Below are 14818 nucleotides of genomic sequence, written 5' to 3'. Positions count from 1 at the left end.
AAGCTGCACATGAAAATAATTATGAGAATTCAGAGGTTCCAACATACACCCACATACACATAACACTGGATATTACAGGTGTGATCGCCCTAGAGCCACAAGCATTTGGGTGTAAAGATCAGATAATTTATCATTTGTTCCCAGTTGATGTACATGTGGATGGAATTGACAGCAATACAGCATATCTATTATAATCAAGGAGATAAGAGTCCCCAGCTTCTAGATCAGTGGTGGCGAACCTATGGCATGCGTTGGAGAAGATTGGGTTGGAGGGGATGTGGTATAGCGGGTCCACAGTTCAAAATTGAAAAGGCCAGTTTTAATAGATAATTGCCACACTCGCGGCTTACAGGGGCGCATGGTAGTGCGGCCGGAGCGGTTCCGGGGAGCTTCATTGTGCGGGTGGTCCTCCTTAATTGCACAGGTGAGGAGTCGTCCGCATCTGCAATTGTTGCCGGGAGCTGCTAATCACCACACCTGATCCATGTCCCCGTAATATATAATAGAAGCGCAAGGCAGATGGAAAGGCGAAAAAAAGAGAGAGAATGGGAATAGATAGATAGATAGATACTTTATTAAACCCAAGGGGAAATTTACATATTCCAGCAGCAGCATACTGTTAAAAAAAAAATATTAAATTAAAGATTGATAAAAATGCAGGTATAACAGACAATAATTTTGTATAATGTTAATGTTTACCCTCTCCGGGTGGAATTGAAGATTCGCATAGTGTGGGGGAGGAACGATCTCCTCAGTCTGTCAGTGGAGCAGGGCAGTGACAGCAGTCTGTTGCTGAAGCTGCTCCTCTGTCTGGAGATGGGGAAGACCTGTGTGAAACACTTGAAGATAGAAGGGATGACAAAGGACAGCACAGTTAGTTCTGAAAATGAAATCATTAAAGTGTGGAATTCTCTGCCAAATACTTTTAAGTCAATAAAAGCACTTGGGATTGCTTTCCTTACTTTGTTTTGATCATCTTATGCTTGTGAGCAGCTGTTTTCAGCTTTGAATTATATCAAATCTGATACCAGAAACAGACTAACAGATGACCTGAATGCTGCATGTGTTGCTCTCAAACTTACAAAGTATGAGCCAAAGTTAGACAAATTATCAGCGTGCATACAACAGCAAAAATCACATTGTTTAAAAGCATGCCAAATGCAAACTTTTACCTTTCAATAAAAAGTTGTTTGTATCATTGAAAGCACTGTTATTGTGATTTTCCTTTAAGACAAAAGATGTTAATGTATGAGTTGTTTTTTCTAAACTTAAACCTCAGTATTCAGGTTAAATTGCTGTGTTGGCACTTTGCGATAAGTAAGTGGGTTTTGGGTTGCAGTTTGGGCACTCGGTCTCTAATAGGTTCACCATCATGTATCCTAGATCTCCATAGTGCAAAGGAATAATGTTCATAAATCATGCATCATGCAGGACCTGGCAAACAAAAGAAACTCTTCACTAGTGAACTACAGAAAGATTAAGTTGTCCGGTTGCGAACCCAGTCAAGGCTATTTCCATAAAAATAAATGCAAAATCAATATAATTAGAGTCAACTGTATCCATGAACTATGCGTACAATAAAAGAAAGTGAAATAATTGCAAAAAGTGTAAGGTTAATGTGAATTTTAACATAAAGTATTGTTAACAGGGAAGAGTGGCAGCAACATGCATGAGCCAGCATCCCCTTCACTGTTTTTTCCTAATGTTAATATAATACCAAAAACCTCTTATGTTTAAAATTAATGTTTTCCCCCAACCAAGCAATAAACAGTACCCCTAAATGAAAAACAAAAGTAAAATTTTAGAAATCTTTTTATTTCTTTAAAAATTAAAAATAAAACTAAAGAAAAAAAATGGCATTGACACAAGTATTTAGATGTGGAGTTGTCTTAGGTATCACACAACAAGCGTTACATGGCTAGATTTGGGAATTTTCTGCCATTCTTCTCAGCAGATCCTCTCATGCTCTGTCAGGTTGGATGGAGATAATTAGATAGATATTTTCAGGTCTCTCTAGAGATGTTTGATTGGGTTCAAGTTTAGGTTCTGGCTTGCCACTCAAAAACATTTGAGAATTTGACCCTAAACCACACTTGTATTGTCTTTCCTTTGTGCTGTCCTGTTGGGAGGTATCTGAGGTCCAGAGTCCTTTGGAGCATATTTTCTTTAAAGATATTTCTGTACTTTGTGCTGTTCAACTTTCCCTCAAACCTGACTAGTTTCCCAGTCCCTGCTGCTGAAAAACAACCCTACAACATGATTCTGTCACCACTATGCTTCACCACTGGAATGGCAGTGCACACAGGTGTGGTACACCTGTCACACTGTAATATAGGTGTCTTAAGGTGAGCTCAGAGATGTACTTAGAAGTGAGGCCAGACAGTTCAATCTTGGTTTTCTAAGACCAGACACTCTGACTACTCCATAGTTTGAGAATCCTTTTAGATATTTTTTTGCAAGCAGACTTTCATGCATTGTCTTGACATCTTTGACATAAAGCCCAGTTTAGTGGTGGTTGTTCTTCTGAGAGTTTTTGCCATCTCCACAAAGTTTGTCTGGAGCTCAGTCAGTGTGACAACCTGGTTCTTGGTCACTTCTCCTACAAAAAAGTCTTTCTACCCAATTGCTCTCTTTTGTTGGGTAACCATTACCAAGAAAGGTTGTGGTTGTTGCAAAGTTCTTCAGTTTAAGAATTATGAATGACATTGTGCTCTTGGGAACCTTCAGTGCTGCAAAAATTATTTTGAAGCCTTTCCCAGATCTGTGTCTCAAAACTGTTACATTTGACAGGGAACATCTCTCATATTTCTTATAGAGTACATTTTAAAAACATAGGTATAGCAGGAATATGGGCTTCTTTATTTCTGGAACATTTCTTTGCCTTTACTTTTACATTATAATGGTTCCTTATTCCGTAATTATTTCAAGGTGCTGAAATATGATTTTTTTATATATGGAGGCGCCATGGTACGATTCTTGTTACCAGCACACTAGTCCTGCTTACTAAGGAACATACTGTAGTTTTGGAACAGCAACACATTTTTCCATCAACCACCGACCCCTTAAACACCAGTGTGATGGTTAATTTGTATCCATGATTTGTAAAACACCTTAAAACGAACATAGTGCGAAATTCTCTCTCATATTTCTGGCTTCTGAACTTTTGGTTTTCCCTCTAACTTTGCATCCATCAGGTACATCCATTACTCCTTCTATTTTATTCTGACACAGCTGCCATAGTATCTGAATATGGTGTAACAGAGTTTAAGAAATAGTCAGATATTAAATTAGTTTCTTTAAGAAGGACTGAGAGCTGGAATCCTAAGCAGGATTGGCAGTAAAAGGTTTCTGAGGCCCTGGCATCTGCAACTCCTGAGAATATTCAGCTAAAGGGTGTATACTTTGATCAAGTCGTCTAAAGGGGGCAGGGGTTTCTGTCACAAGGCTGTGAAAGAGACAGAGAACTTCAATCACTGACAGGCTCCTAATAAAAGTGTTGCACTGGTGTGGGTTCTAGGTTAAAGGCAGGTTCTTCAGTGAATCAGGCAGCTTGCACAATCAGGCAGAAGGCTGACCTTAATATCACTTATTATGGCATTGACCATCCCCTGATTGGAGTATGACAGGTATTCTTGTGTACACCCATTTCCAAGTTCACTCCGAGATGTATACATCTCTAAAATTGGCATAAAGCCACACACATTTTCATGGCAGCCTCCCCCTTTGCATGTGCAAGTTTCAGCTCAGTTTTGCAAACTGGCAGCACCCAGCGTTTTCAAATACACTGAAATTAATTGCATATTGTTTTCAAATTTAATTTCCTTGACTGTAATAATTCTGTAACAATTTAATGATGCACAGAATGGCCAAACTATTCCAACTGCCGTGGCTGCTTTAGTATTGCTAGAAGACATCGCAAATGAAAGAATTAGAAGAGAACGTGTGTTTATAGATTATGATAACTGGCTTCTAAGTCGATTACTATTCCCAACAGCTATCCTCTTGGATCTGTGTACTAAAATGGTGCCGGCTTTTTAGAGACAGACTTTAAGGAATTGTGCCCTACCTGCTCTTTTGCATGTTCTGTCTGCTCTCGGAATTTTAGCCACAGGAGCTTTTCAGCGTGCACTTGCTGACTTATCGGGTATTCCTCAGTCATCACTGAGTTGCGCCATGCCAGCTGTATAAGATGATACTATCCGCTTGTCATCCAGATATATAAGATTTTCTTACACTGTGGTTGAACTGGGAAGCATCAAAAAGCAATTTGCAGCAATATCAGGTTTTGCAAATGTAATCGGAACAGTCAACTGCATGCACATAGCTATTGCAATGGCGCCAGACAAGTTAAATCAGCCAGGGATGAATCACCAAAAGAATGAGCTGGCATTACACCGTATATACAGTAGGTGGAGAACCTATTGAAATGGCAGCTCTGCACAGTTATAGGTGCTTTTTCCAACTAGTGCAACAAGAATCAAGCAGTCCCTTTAAGGATTAAGAGCAGAGAATCGATCCGTTGTGGTACTCGGTGCCAGCGCTCACTATATAAAGGCACATTCAGAGAATGAATTTGCTTATGTAAATAGAAAGCATTTCCACTCTATTAATGTGCTACTCTATAGTGCAGAAAATTTGTGTTGCATTGTGCAAGCTTGTAGTATGCTTCATAATGTGGCACACAGTCATGGCTTGAACCTGACCCACCAAATGATCACCCAAATCGGACAGTGTTACAACTTCATTTGAATGTGATTAGTAAAATCAGGTAATCGGATGACGCATTTATTTTTTAACCAGTTAATTTAGTTTTTGGTTAATATAACATAGTAAAACTCTTATATTCCTGAATTCATTGCCCACATCTTTTACAGCTTCTGCTATTGCCTTTTGTGACTCAGAACAGTGTCCTTCTGCGACACCCAGATGGTCACCCAGACGTTTCAGAGGCAGAGGTGTATGTGTAACCAAAGATGTGCCTGGCACAGCAGCACAATCACTGACCATTGCACGGGGGTCAGCTTTTATAATGTCTGAAATGCAATAAAAAGACGGTAGGCTGTGACTCGCCTTTCCATGTCGGCCACTTTGTGACTTTCTAAACTTGAATTTTCGAGTGTCTTCTCCACTTTTGTTGCTTATACTATTGCGTAAGCCAACAAATAGATTTTCCTTGCCTCCACCTCATATTCGCTGAAATTCTTTTTTTTCCATGTGCTTTTGCCATTGTCTTTTAACCAAACACTAAATGGAGGTGATATTTATATTTATTCATATTAAACTGTGCAAAATACTAGGAGGAATTGGGGTGGGACAGCAGGCGGGTGCACATACGTTACATTTCAATGCTGAATGGGATTTAAGGAGTGAATGTTGGCTTACACATGGTTTTGTGCATCTGGATTTTTTGTGCGTATGCACATTTCCACTTTTGTCTGTACGCCATGTTTTAGTGTGATTTCTATGCACAGTATTATACATGAGGCCCCTAATCTGCAATAGAAATAAAATCTTGCTGTACTTTTTTGTGCCCCAGGAAATACAAATTATTGTCAATATAGTAATAATCCAATTGTCCATCAATCACTCAGAATACTGTATGGGACCTGTGCAGGAAGCACTTGTCTGTACCTGTACATGATAATCGCCTTTCTCTACCTTTTTAAACCTACACAGTACTTAATATTTGGAAAACGGCCAGGATTAAAACACTTAGAGGACTGTATATAGATGATGTCTTTGTATCTTATGAACAGTTGCTCTTCAATTTAACTTCCCTCCACACAATTTTTCCACTATTTTTAAATCAGAAACTTTGCTAAAAGGAACCTGCCCAATTTTGCTCTTCTCCCACCTCTTTCTATTCCAGAAGAAATATCGATCAGTCACTCAGACAGCATCACCATAATATATAAAAACATTTTGAAATCCCTTTCTTTCAAAGATCCCAGTATATGGTGGGGTAAGGATCTTTCACTTAACTCTCTGAAAATGAGTGGGAGGCAGCCATGCATAGAATACAGTATGTGCAAAGCACTCTCTTATTCAACTTAAAATCTTTTGTCAACACACATTTATCTCATTTAAAACTGTCCAAAATGTGTAAAGGCAAAGATCCAACATATAAGCATTGCAGTTTAGCACCAGCCACACTGGGCCACATGTTTTGGATGTGCACCAAATTCACATCATTCTGGACAAAAATCGTTGAATGTCTATCAGACAGCCTTGGTGTCACATTCACTCCTAACCCATTAACAGCTGTGTTTGGTGTACTCCCAGATGGACTTAAGGTAGAGAAGGACAAATTGATTGTCTTGCTCAAATGGAAGAATCCCAACCCACCTTTTGTAAGCCGGTGGATAACTGATGTTCTGTATTTTTACAAATTGGAAAAAATCTAATTCTTGCTTAGAGGATCTGTTCACAACTTTTTTTTTTTAATTTGGCAGAAATTAATTAATAAAATTAGATATCAGGGGAACAAGACATTCTCCCTTCATTGCTTTTTTTTTCTTTTTCTTTTCCTAAAAATTTCTGCCCATGCTGCACGCTCTCCTCTCTTTCTCTTTGGCTGGGGTTGAATTCTGTTTTGTTGGTTTTGTCTCTTTTTGATTCTGTTTTGTCATTTTAACTTTCTATTTTTTTTTCTTCTTTTTCTAAAGTGATTTGTTGTAGATGTTCAGGTTGATTCTATGGAATGTTATTTTCTTCAAATAAGAAAAAATATATGTTAAATGGACGATACATTATGACAGTTGCATCTTTTTCCTGTAAATCCTACAATTAAATTTGTATAAGAAATTATAAAAATATATAATAATTTATGTTTTGTTGTTGCTTGAGGCCTTTCATTTTCTTGCTAGCACAGCTATAGTGTAGATGCAAATACCAATTATACAGGTTGCACTGTATGTGCCCAATGATATAACTGGTTCAATAGTGCAATATAGTAGAGTTCTTGTGTAATAAAGGTAAGAGGAATTGAATAACTGAATTGTCAAAATAGAACAAGGAACTATATTTATCTTGATTGTCGCAAATTTTGTGGATGGGTGTGTTAAATGTAAGCACAGCTTTCAGTTTGAAAAACTTGATAGACGAAGGATTTTGTCAAATTTTGGAAATGTAAATGTTAATGTTAGATAGCCAGAGCTGATCATTGACAAGTGGGAATGTATGAAGGTTTCTAACCTTACACTCACTTTTGGAGCAGTATAGAAAAGAATTTACATGTTCTATAGCAGTGTTCTAGCCTCAATATTTAATGTAATAAAAATGTTTTAAATCTTTTTAGGTGGAGCCCATGGTGGTGCCACAGATTGACCTAACACCAACGTTGGCACTTCTGCTTGGTATTCCAATTCCTTATAGTAGCATTGGAAAGGTGATGGTTCAACTCATCCCATCAGGAGACCTCCTCAATCATAATGCACAGGAGCTTGAACAGGCTGAAGCTCTCTTCATTAATGCTAAGCAGGTATTAAAAATGGGGTTCCATTATTATGGCATGTCCTATTATGAATTGATGTAACATATGAATGTTAAATATCAGCAACTTTTAAAATGTTAATTAAAGGATTTCTGTTATTGGTACTTTATAGAAGGATTTTCCGTTATTTTAAAGATAGTTTTTATTATCAAGTTGAAAAGAAAAATGTTTTTACAGAAGGTTGGGGGCAGAATTGGCACTCCAGCCACCATAAAAAAAAAACCTCACACTGTTCCACTACATCTAAACTAGTGTGGTTCTGAGGTATCACCCGTTGCATGGCTGCACTCGGGTCCTAATCTGGATCCTGAGTTGGTTTGTTGTGTGGTGGGTGCGGCAATGCACTGTATCAGTGCGTGCTCCTAACCTCTCTCTCTCTCTCTCTCTCTCGTATAATATCAATATGGTATACTATAATTTTGTATTTTAGTTGAATATTTCAATTTATTTTAGATATTATGTGATTCACTGAGTATGAGTTTAAAGTGCTTACAAAGGTTTATAAATATAATACAGCAGGCAATAGTTATCTGCTAAATCATTCAAAATTTACATAAGACACATTTGAGGTGAGACACAAAAATAACCGGACTGTGCTTGGGGCTTTCCTGGAAAACCGGACATGAATCATAGAACTATATCCCCTCCTACATGCCCTCTCAAACTGCCAACCGGCTAGGGATATCCTGTGAATAGCACAGTCAGTATTTGCACAACAATAGCTACACGAGTTGCCGTGATAATGTTGGATGAAAGATTCGAACAGCGAATCAACATCAAATTTCTTGCAAATTTTCTCATTTTCCTTAAAGGAGTTTTTGACTGACAAAAACATTCCTGTCCTCAACCATCCTCCCTATCGCCCGATTTAGCTTCTTGTGATTTTTACTTGGTCCCAAAAATCAAAAGTGACCTGAAGGGAACACATTTTTCTTCAATGGATGAAGTGAAGACAAAAACAGCAAGCCTGTTGAAGAGCCTCAAGCAAGAAGACTTCCAGCACTGTTTCAATCATTGTAAGATACGTATGAAGTGTTGTAGAGATTGGGAGGGGGAGTTTATAGAAGGTTACAATGTTTAGAATACTGTAATTCATCAATAAATATTTTTGACCAATCCAGTTATTTTTGTGTCTCACCTAGTACATTAGGCACATACTGTATGAAAGTCGTTAACCAATACTGCAAAGATCAATGTCTTAAGACTTCAATTACATTATAACTAACTAGTAGACATTCCAGCTATCAAAAGACATACTCAGTTAATGGCAGGTGGAAAACATAAACATTTGTTAAAAAAAAGTTCCTGAAGAAAGTAAACCTCTTGGGTGGGTCCAAAATCATCTGAAACCAGCAGAGTCACAGTTTTGTTGACTTAAGCCACTTGACCACTGTCCCCTTTTAAAGTATACAATTCTGTAATGATTAAACAAGCCAAAGTCTATAATGGTAGTACAATTTAATAGTCTGCTGCTGTGTCAGTAACTATCAATTATTCCCCATTAGTCTGTTATAGTAGTAATATATAGTTATAGTAGTTATCTGGCTAGGAATAGTTGCTTAGTCAATTTAGCATTGACAACAAATGCTATTCCAGAATAAAGAGACAAAAAGCAAAGGGTAACAGATGCTAACAGTTACTGATTTTTGTATGTATAAAAAAATCATTCTTATTTAGTAGAATGTTGTGGTCAATCATGGAGGCAGCTTTGGTTCAGTGTATCAGCCACTAATATCATTAATGTTTCCTCTTTTGGAAAGATTATTGACAATAATGTTTTTGTGCTGTAATTTTTCAGCTCTATTGTAGTGTTACATTGAAAACAGACTGAAGGAGTTTAACCTTTTCCGTAATATGAATGAAGTGTTTAAAATTTTAAAAGGAATTAGTATAGTGCAGTGTTTTTCATCCGGTGTGCTGCGGCAGAGTGGTGCAACATGAAAGCTACCGAGGGGTACCATGGAAATAATAGTATAGTTCACCTGGGTCTGAACCTGAGAGGTACAAGCTCCACAGGTAGTTGAGATCTGTCAAAGGAGGGCAAGTGTCACTGTGTTGCAGACATGTCTCCTGGCTGCTAGTGTCCACCTGCCTGGGTGTGTTGTTGCCAGTGAGTCTCTCAGGACCAATGGATAGTGGACATACAAGTTACCTCTGAGGCAAGGGACGAAGCAGCTGGGAGATGCTAGAAAGTGGTCACTAAGTGCCATGCCTGTGAACGCTGATCAGAGCTACTTCTGGGGTAGTCCCACCCTTTTGGACAGTTAAGCATGTGCATGAGATACAATACCTGTTTGTGGTTAGTAAGATAGTGATGTACCTTTGGATGTTTTTGGTTATAGAAATTGTGCCACCAAATTAAAAAAAAGGTTGGGAAATACTGGTACCAGCTGTTATTGAAAGTAAATTTTGCAACAAGAACATAGCGACACAGCTGTACACTTGTTAAGGGCAGATTTTGTACAAATGTTAAAAAGTTTTTCTTCATGAAAAGAATTTGATTTACCTTTATTCCAAATTGAAATGAATTTGAAAAAAATATTGCTTTATGCAACACAACTGATGTGTGTTTAGTTAGAACTGTGGAAGAATGATTGAGCAAAATGATTAGTTCTAATGATGCAATAATGCAAAAAACCCTTACTGCAATTTCCATTTTTGTCTGTCTGTGTGTGAAACAACTAGGCTCCCTGTGGTCCAATGATGTGGAGTTTATGCTGAAAAGCATCTGTTTGCAGTACTGCTTTCTTTATGAGTGTGTCATTCGATACAATACTTTCCTTTACGAACAGGGACACTGTTGCTTAAGGACTGAGTCTGGACCAGATTCAAGAATGCTGATACCAAGATTGGCAGCAGCATTCTTGAGTTTGTTTTATACTAATGCTATTTACTGTATTAATACATTTAATATGTTTATATACCTGTATAATTGAACTATTAGCTGTTGTTTATATTAACTACTTAATCTTGCCTTAATGTTAATTAAGTGTTTAATATGTACATGCACATGAAACTTGTTTTCTTAATAGAGCAGAACCCTAATTTAACATTCCAATGTTTAAAACTTTTCGAATTTTTTTTTGAGTGGTATGTTTTGGGGAAAAAAAGTGATGTTTGTGTAATACTTCATTTTCATTTTATAATTACAGGTAGACCTTCACTAATCTGACACCACCGAGACCTGAGGAGTGCCAGATTAGTGAAAATGCCAGATTACAGAAGTATCACATCTAAACAGTAGCTAAACACCTCATCATACCTTTAAAATATTATGTTAACCAGTGCAAGTTGATTAATAAAGGAAACATAAACATTAAATGAAAAATCAAGTAAACCTGTATTGAAAATATACAAAAAAATAAAAAATAAAAAATGGTACAATACCAGCATTTTGGTATCTTCAGTACCAGAAGTAAACATCATGTTTTCCCTAAGTCACCCCACCAAACAATCCACCAAGACTCCAACCCTTTATTGCTTCGGCATGCTTTGACATAATATCAAAGGCTATAATAATCAACTATTGATTTTGTCAAAATCATGCTCTTCTATCAAGTAGTTTAGTGGGAAAATCTAGACTTGATGTTATTTTGGACAACCTAGGAGAATAGGATGGATGATGTTGTTGGGGTGAACGGCCTACTCTCATCATAATTATTTTAATTTTTTTTCTATTGTACTAATGATAATGTACCTTTAAAAACATAAACAGGTAGGTTATTGTAGACATGATGTAAAATGTTACGTTTAAGTGGTGTATGATATTTTAGATAACAGTTTTTTAAATATAAAGTTAAATGTCTTTTTTATCAAAGATATTAATATGGGTAGTTTTATTTAAAACATAATTTTATTAAAATATTGCTGGAAACAATTCTTAAAACTTATCTTAACTATTTGCAAGCAGCAGTAGCTTCATATGCTAAAGGAATAAACAACTAGTTTTGGATTTTTGATAGCACTTGTGCAGTGTTGATAATTTTTCTTCTGCATATACCGCCCTCCTTCACTCTTTATGAGGGTTAGGTTCCAAGGCAAAATGTGAAATCAATGAATATCTGATGCCATTTTCCAGCCCTGAGACAGAAGTTGCTCCATAAAATTGAGCCAAAGTATTACATGTAACATTCACTCCCAAAGTATTAGCCTTCACCTTAATTAGGCATATTTAAACATCTTTCTTAATTAAAAGTGAAGTAAAAGGAATTAATCAAAGTATACTTTAGTCCTACTTAATAATTACCTAACTTAATATAAAAAAAAGGAATACGGAAATCCTGAATATCTCTTGTGAGGGAGTGAATTCTTCATAATGAAACAACAAATGAGAGGAATGTATGTAGTGTTTGAGGGGGTTTAATAAGCATAATGGAGATTTCAGCATAGGGTTTATAAAGAAGGAAATTAGTAATACTTATATTTATCTTGCCAATATTAATCACTTTCATTTGCCTAAAAAATAAATATTACTTAAAATAAGTACTAAAATAGTAATGTGAATATGTGATTCCGGATATTATCATTTACACAAACTCTTTAAAAATATTTTGTAACAACACACTGTTGAAATCAGATTTTTCACAAAATTGCTATGTCAGGTCTGTGACATTTGCTATTGTGAGATGTATGTTTACATGAATATATGGTGGAGACAATGGGTAGTTATTAACACTTACTAAAGAGAAATATTTAACGGATTTGTCAAACTAATTCAAATTGAAAATGTCAAATTCCTGATTCTATCTAAATGTCTCCCTCCCTTTTCACATTTGTCTCAACTACAGCAGAATCAAATTTTTCAGGTCAAAATTAAGAAGTCATAACAATAATGCAAAAAACCCTTACTGCAATTTCCATTTTTGTCTGTCTGTGTGTGAAACAACTAGGCTCCCAGTGGTCCAATTATGTTACAATTTGGCAAACATATTTTTCAGAAAATTTGTTGGGAATGCTCCCTTTTTTGTTTGGATATCTCAAATTCAGAGTACTGTACAATTTTTTTTTTTTTTAATTTTGCAATTTCAAAATCTCCCATTGAAAAACATTCTGCACAACTTCAATTAATGATCACTTTACTGTTTGGCTTCAGAACCTCAACAAATAACACAAATTTACTGTTCACTGATTCGCTTTCAGCCGTAAAATATGCTGGTTTGGCAGCCTCACTAGCTGCATAACTGTGAGAGTATGTGCTTCAGTTAATGCATTACATTCTTTCTATTGTCCACAAATGGTCACCGTTGGGTGCCGATCTATGAGAATCTTTCTTATGTACTTTCTCCAGTAATACATGAGAACATTTTTTTTTCTGCCTCCACTATAAAGTTAATGATAGTAACATGCAAAAAAATATTTTTGAGTGGAGTATTCCTTTAAAAAGACCATTGATTATTTGTGGCCAAACCAAGTTTCTCCTTTTTCAGCCACTCTGCTTTGCCACTCTGAGTTTCTCCATCTCAATGTGCTTCCAGCTGCATCGTCCTAAGCCTGCACATACACGCTGCTAGCTGTGGCTCACACCATTCACCTGGGGTCAGCGGCAGCACCACCTGCCACACTTTCCTCAGCTCCATGAGCTGATCCAATTCCAGGATACTGCTTGAGGCTCACTAGCAAGCCATGCAACAGTAGTTGCCAAAGCACAGTTTCAGAAAGTTAGACTTTTTAGAATTGTATTATCTCCAAGGAAATCTTTTCTTAAGTGCTGTCTCTGCTCAGTATGCTCTCAGGAGAGTCTTTTATGGTCAGCTTCTCTCAGTAGCCCTTGCCCTTTCCCTTCTGGAAATCCATGGCAACTCAGGCCTGAGCAACAGATGTTACAGTACCATTTAAATTTAATCCTTGAGCAATGGTGTCATTTTTAAGCACTCACCAAATTTTTATTTTGGAATAATCATTTGGGACAGCTCATCTTTTCACCACTGAGGGATGCCAAAGTATAAAAATGTTCATTACAGTCAGAGAATGTGGTGCAAAGTGTGAACAAATTGTGTATTTTTTTATTTCTGTGCTCATTCTATAATGAGATAAAACTAGAAATAACAAAAGCCATTTTCCCATAAAACACAAGCATGATTTCTCTCACATTACTAAATTAATATATGTGTGATTATAACAGGCACAATTTCCGCTTATCCTACTTTGATATTCAATCACTGAATAGCAAACTTTAAAAAAAAAAAAAAAAACATTAAAGGCATACTTACTTACTATATTAATTTCTTGTGATATTCGTAATAAATTTTTGTACATTTACTGCTATGGAAAAACATTTCAAGTCCCAGACTGGGTAATTGCATAGAGTTTTCACATTCTCATTGTTTCTGCATGGGTTCTCCTGGCATTCCAGTTTCCTTTATATCTCAAACAAGTAGTACTATCAACAAAACTTCCGCAAATGTCTTTTTCTTTATTCTTTCTTGAATGCGAAGTGGGGGTTGTGGATAAGGACCTGTGCTGTTCTCTGGAAGGTTGCTGGTTCAAATCCCATTACTGCCAGAAGGGATCCTACTCCATTGGGTCCGTACTCCGTAAGCCCTTTAACTGACAATTGCTCCGGGGCTTTGTATAATGGCTACCCCTGTGCGCTGACCTTCTAAGTTGTTATATGTGAATCATCGCCAAGATTTTCATAAAATTTATTCATAATTAAATTTTTAGGTACATTTGTGTATAGTGTTTGAGGCACCTATTGTGAAAGTTTGTTTTTCTGTCTGCATGAAGCAACTCTGCTCCCTATGGATCAATATTACTCTAGTCTTAACATATTAATGCTATTGCAAAAATTAAGCCAGTGTGGGTAGTTAGAAAACTTGTTAATTTGAATGAAACAGTGTAAACTGTTCATATCATTATTACTTTAATTATAAGCCTGGCATCAGGGATCATTGTTGTAAATGTTAGTATATTAATATATTGTATCTCAATCCATAAATTTGAATTATGCAACTAAGAGCACCAATGGAAGGAATTGCGGGATACTGTAAATAATGCTTTTGATGGGAAATCGTAATCATAAAGTAGTGCTGATCTAATGCGAACAATTTTCACTCTGAATGACTTGATCAGGGATTAGTAAATTGACTGATTTAAAAAAGCAAATAAATGTTTTTTAGTGCCGTCTTTGTAAGCTTTATGGTAATTTTGTCACAGTGCTTCTTTTAACAGTTTATTATAGTACTTGAGAAAGCACATATGTAGTTTTATTTCAAGAATCTCCTATAAACAAAGAGGAGCCAGGCAGACTTAATGAGACAGAGAGAGAGAGAGACACACACGCACACACACAAGTCCAGAATAATGGCTTTTACATTATAGAAAGTT

The 14818-nt window shown here is 36.5% G+C and overlaps 1 protein-coding gene across 1 annotated transcript in view; it reads left to right on the top strand.

The window, feature by feature from the left end:
• The window catches only part of pigo (phosphatidylinositol glycan anchor biosynthesis, class O), a 232297-nt gene that overhangs the window by 120656 nt on the left and 96823 nt on the right, over positions 1–14818 (top strand). The window contains exon 7 of the mRNA XM_039757965.1: positions 7298–7480. Within this exon, the coding sequence (XP_039613899.1) occupies positions 7298–7480 (183 nt within the window). The remainder of the gene's footprint in view (positions 1–7297; positions 7481–14818) is intronic.

This window comes from Polypterus senegalus, chromosome 7, assembly GCF_016835505.1.
Source record: "Polypterus senegalus isolate Bchr_013 chromosome 7, ASM1683550v1, whole genome shotgun sequence".
Lineage (NCBI taxonomy): Eukaryota > Metazoa > Chordata > Cladistia > Polypteriformes > Polypteridae > Polypterus > Polypterus senegalus.
The sequence above is the reverse complement of the archived record's forward strand: the minus strand, read 5'-3'. Positions and strand labels throughout refer to the sequence as shown.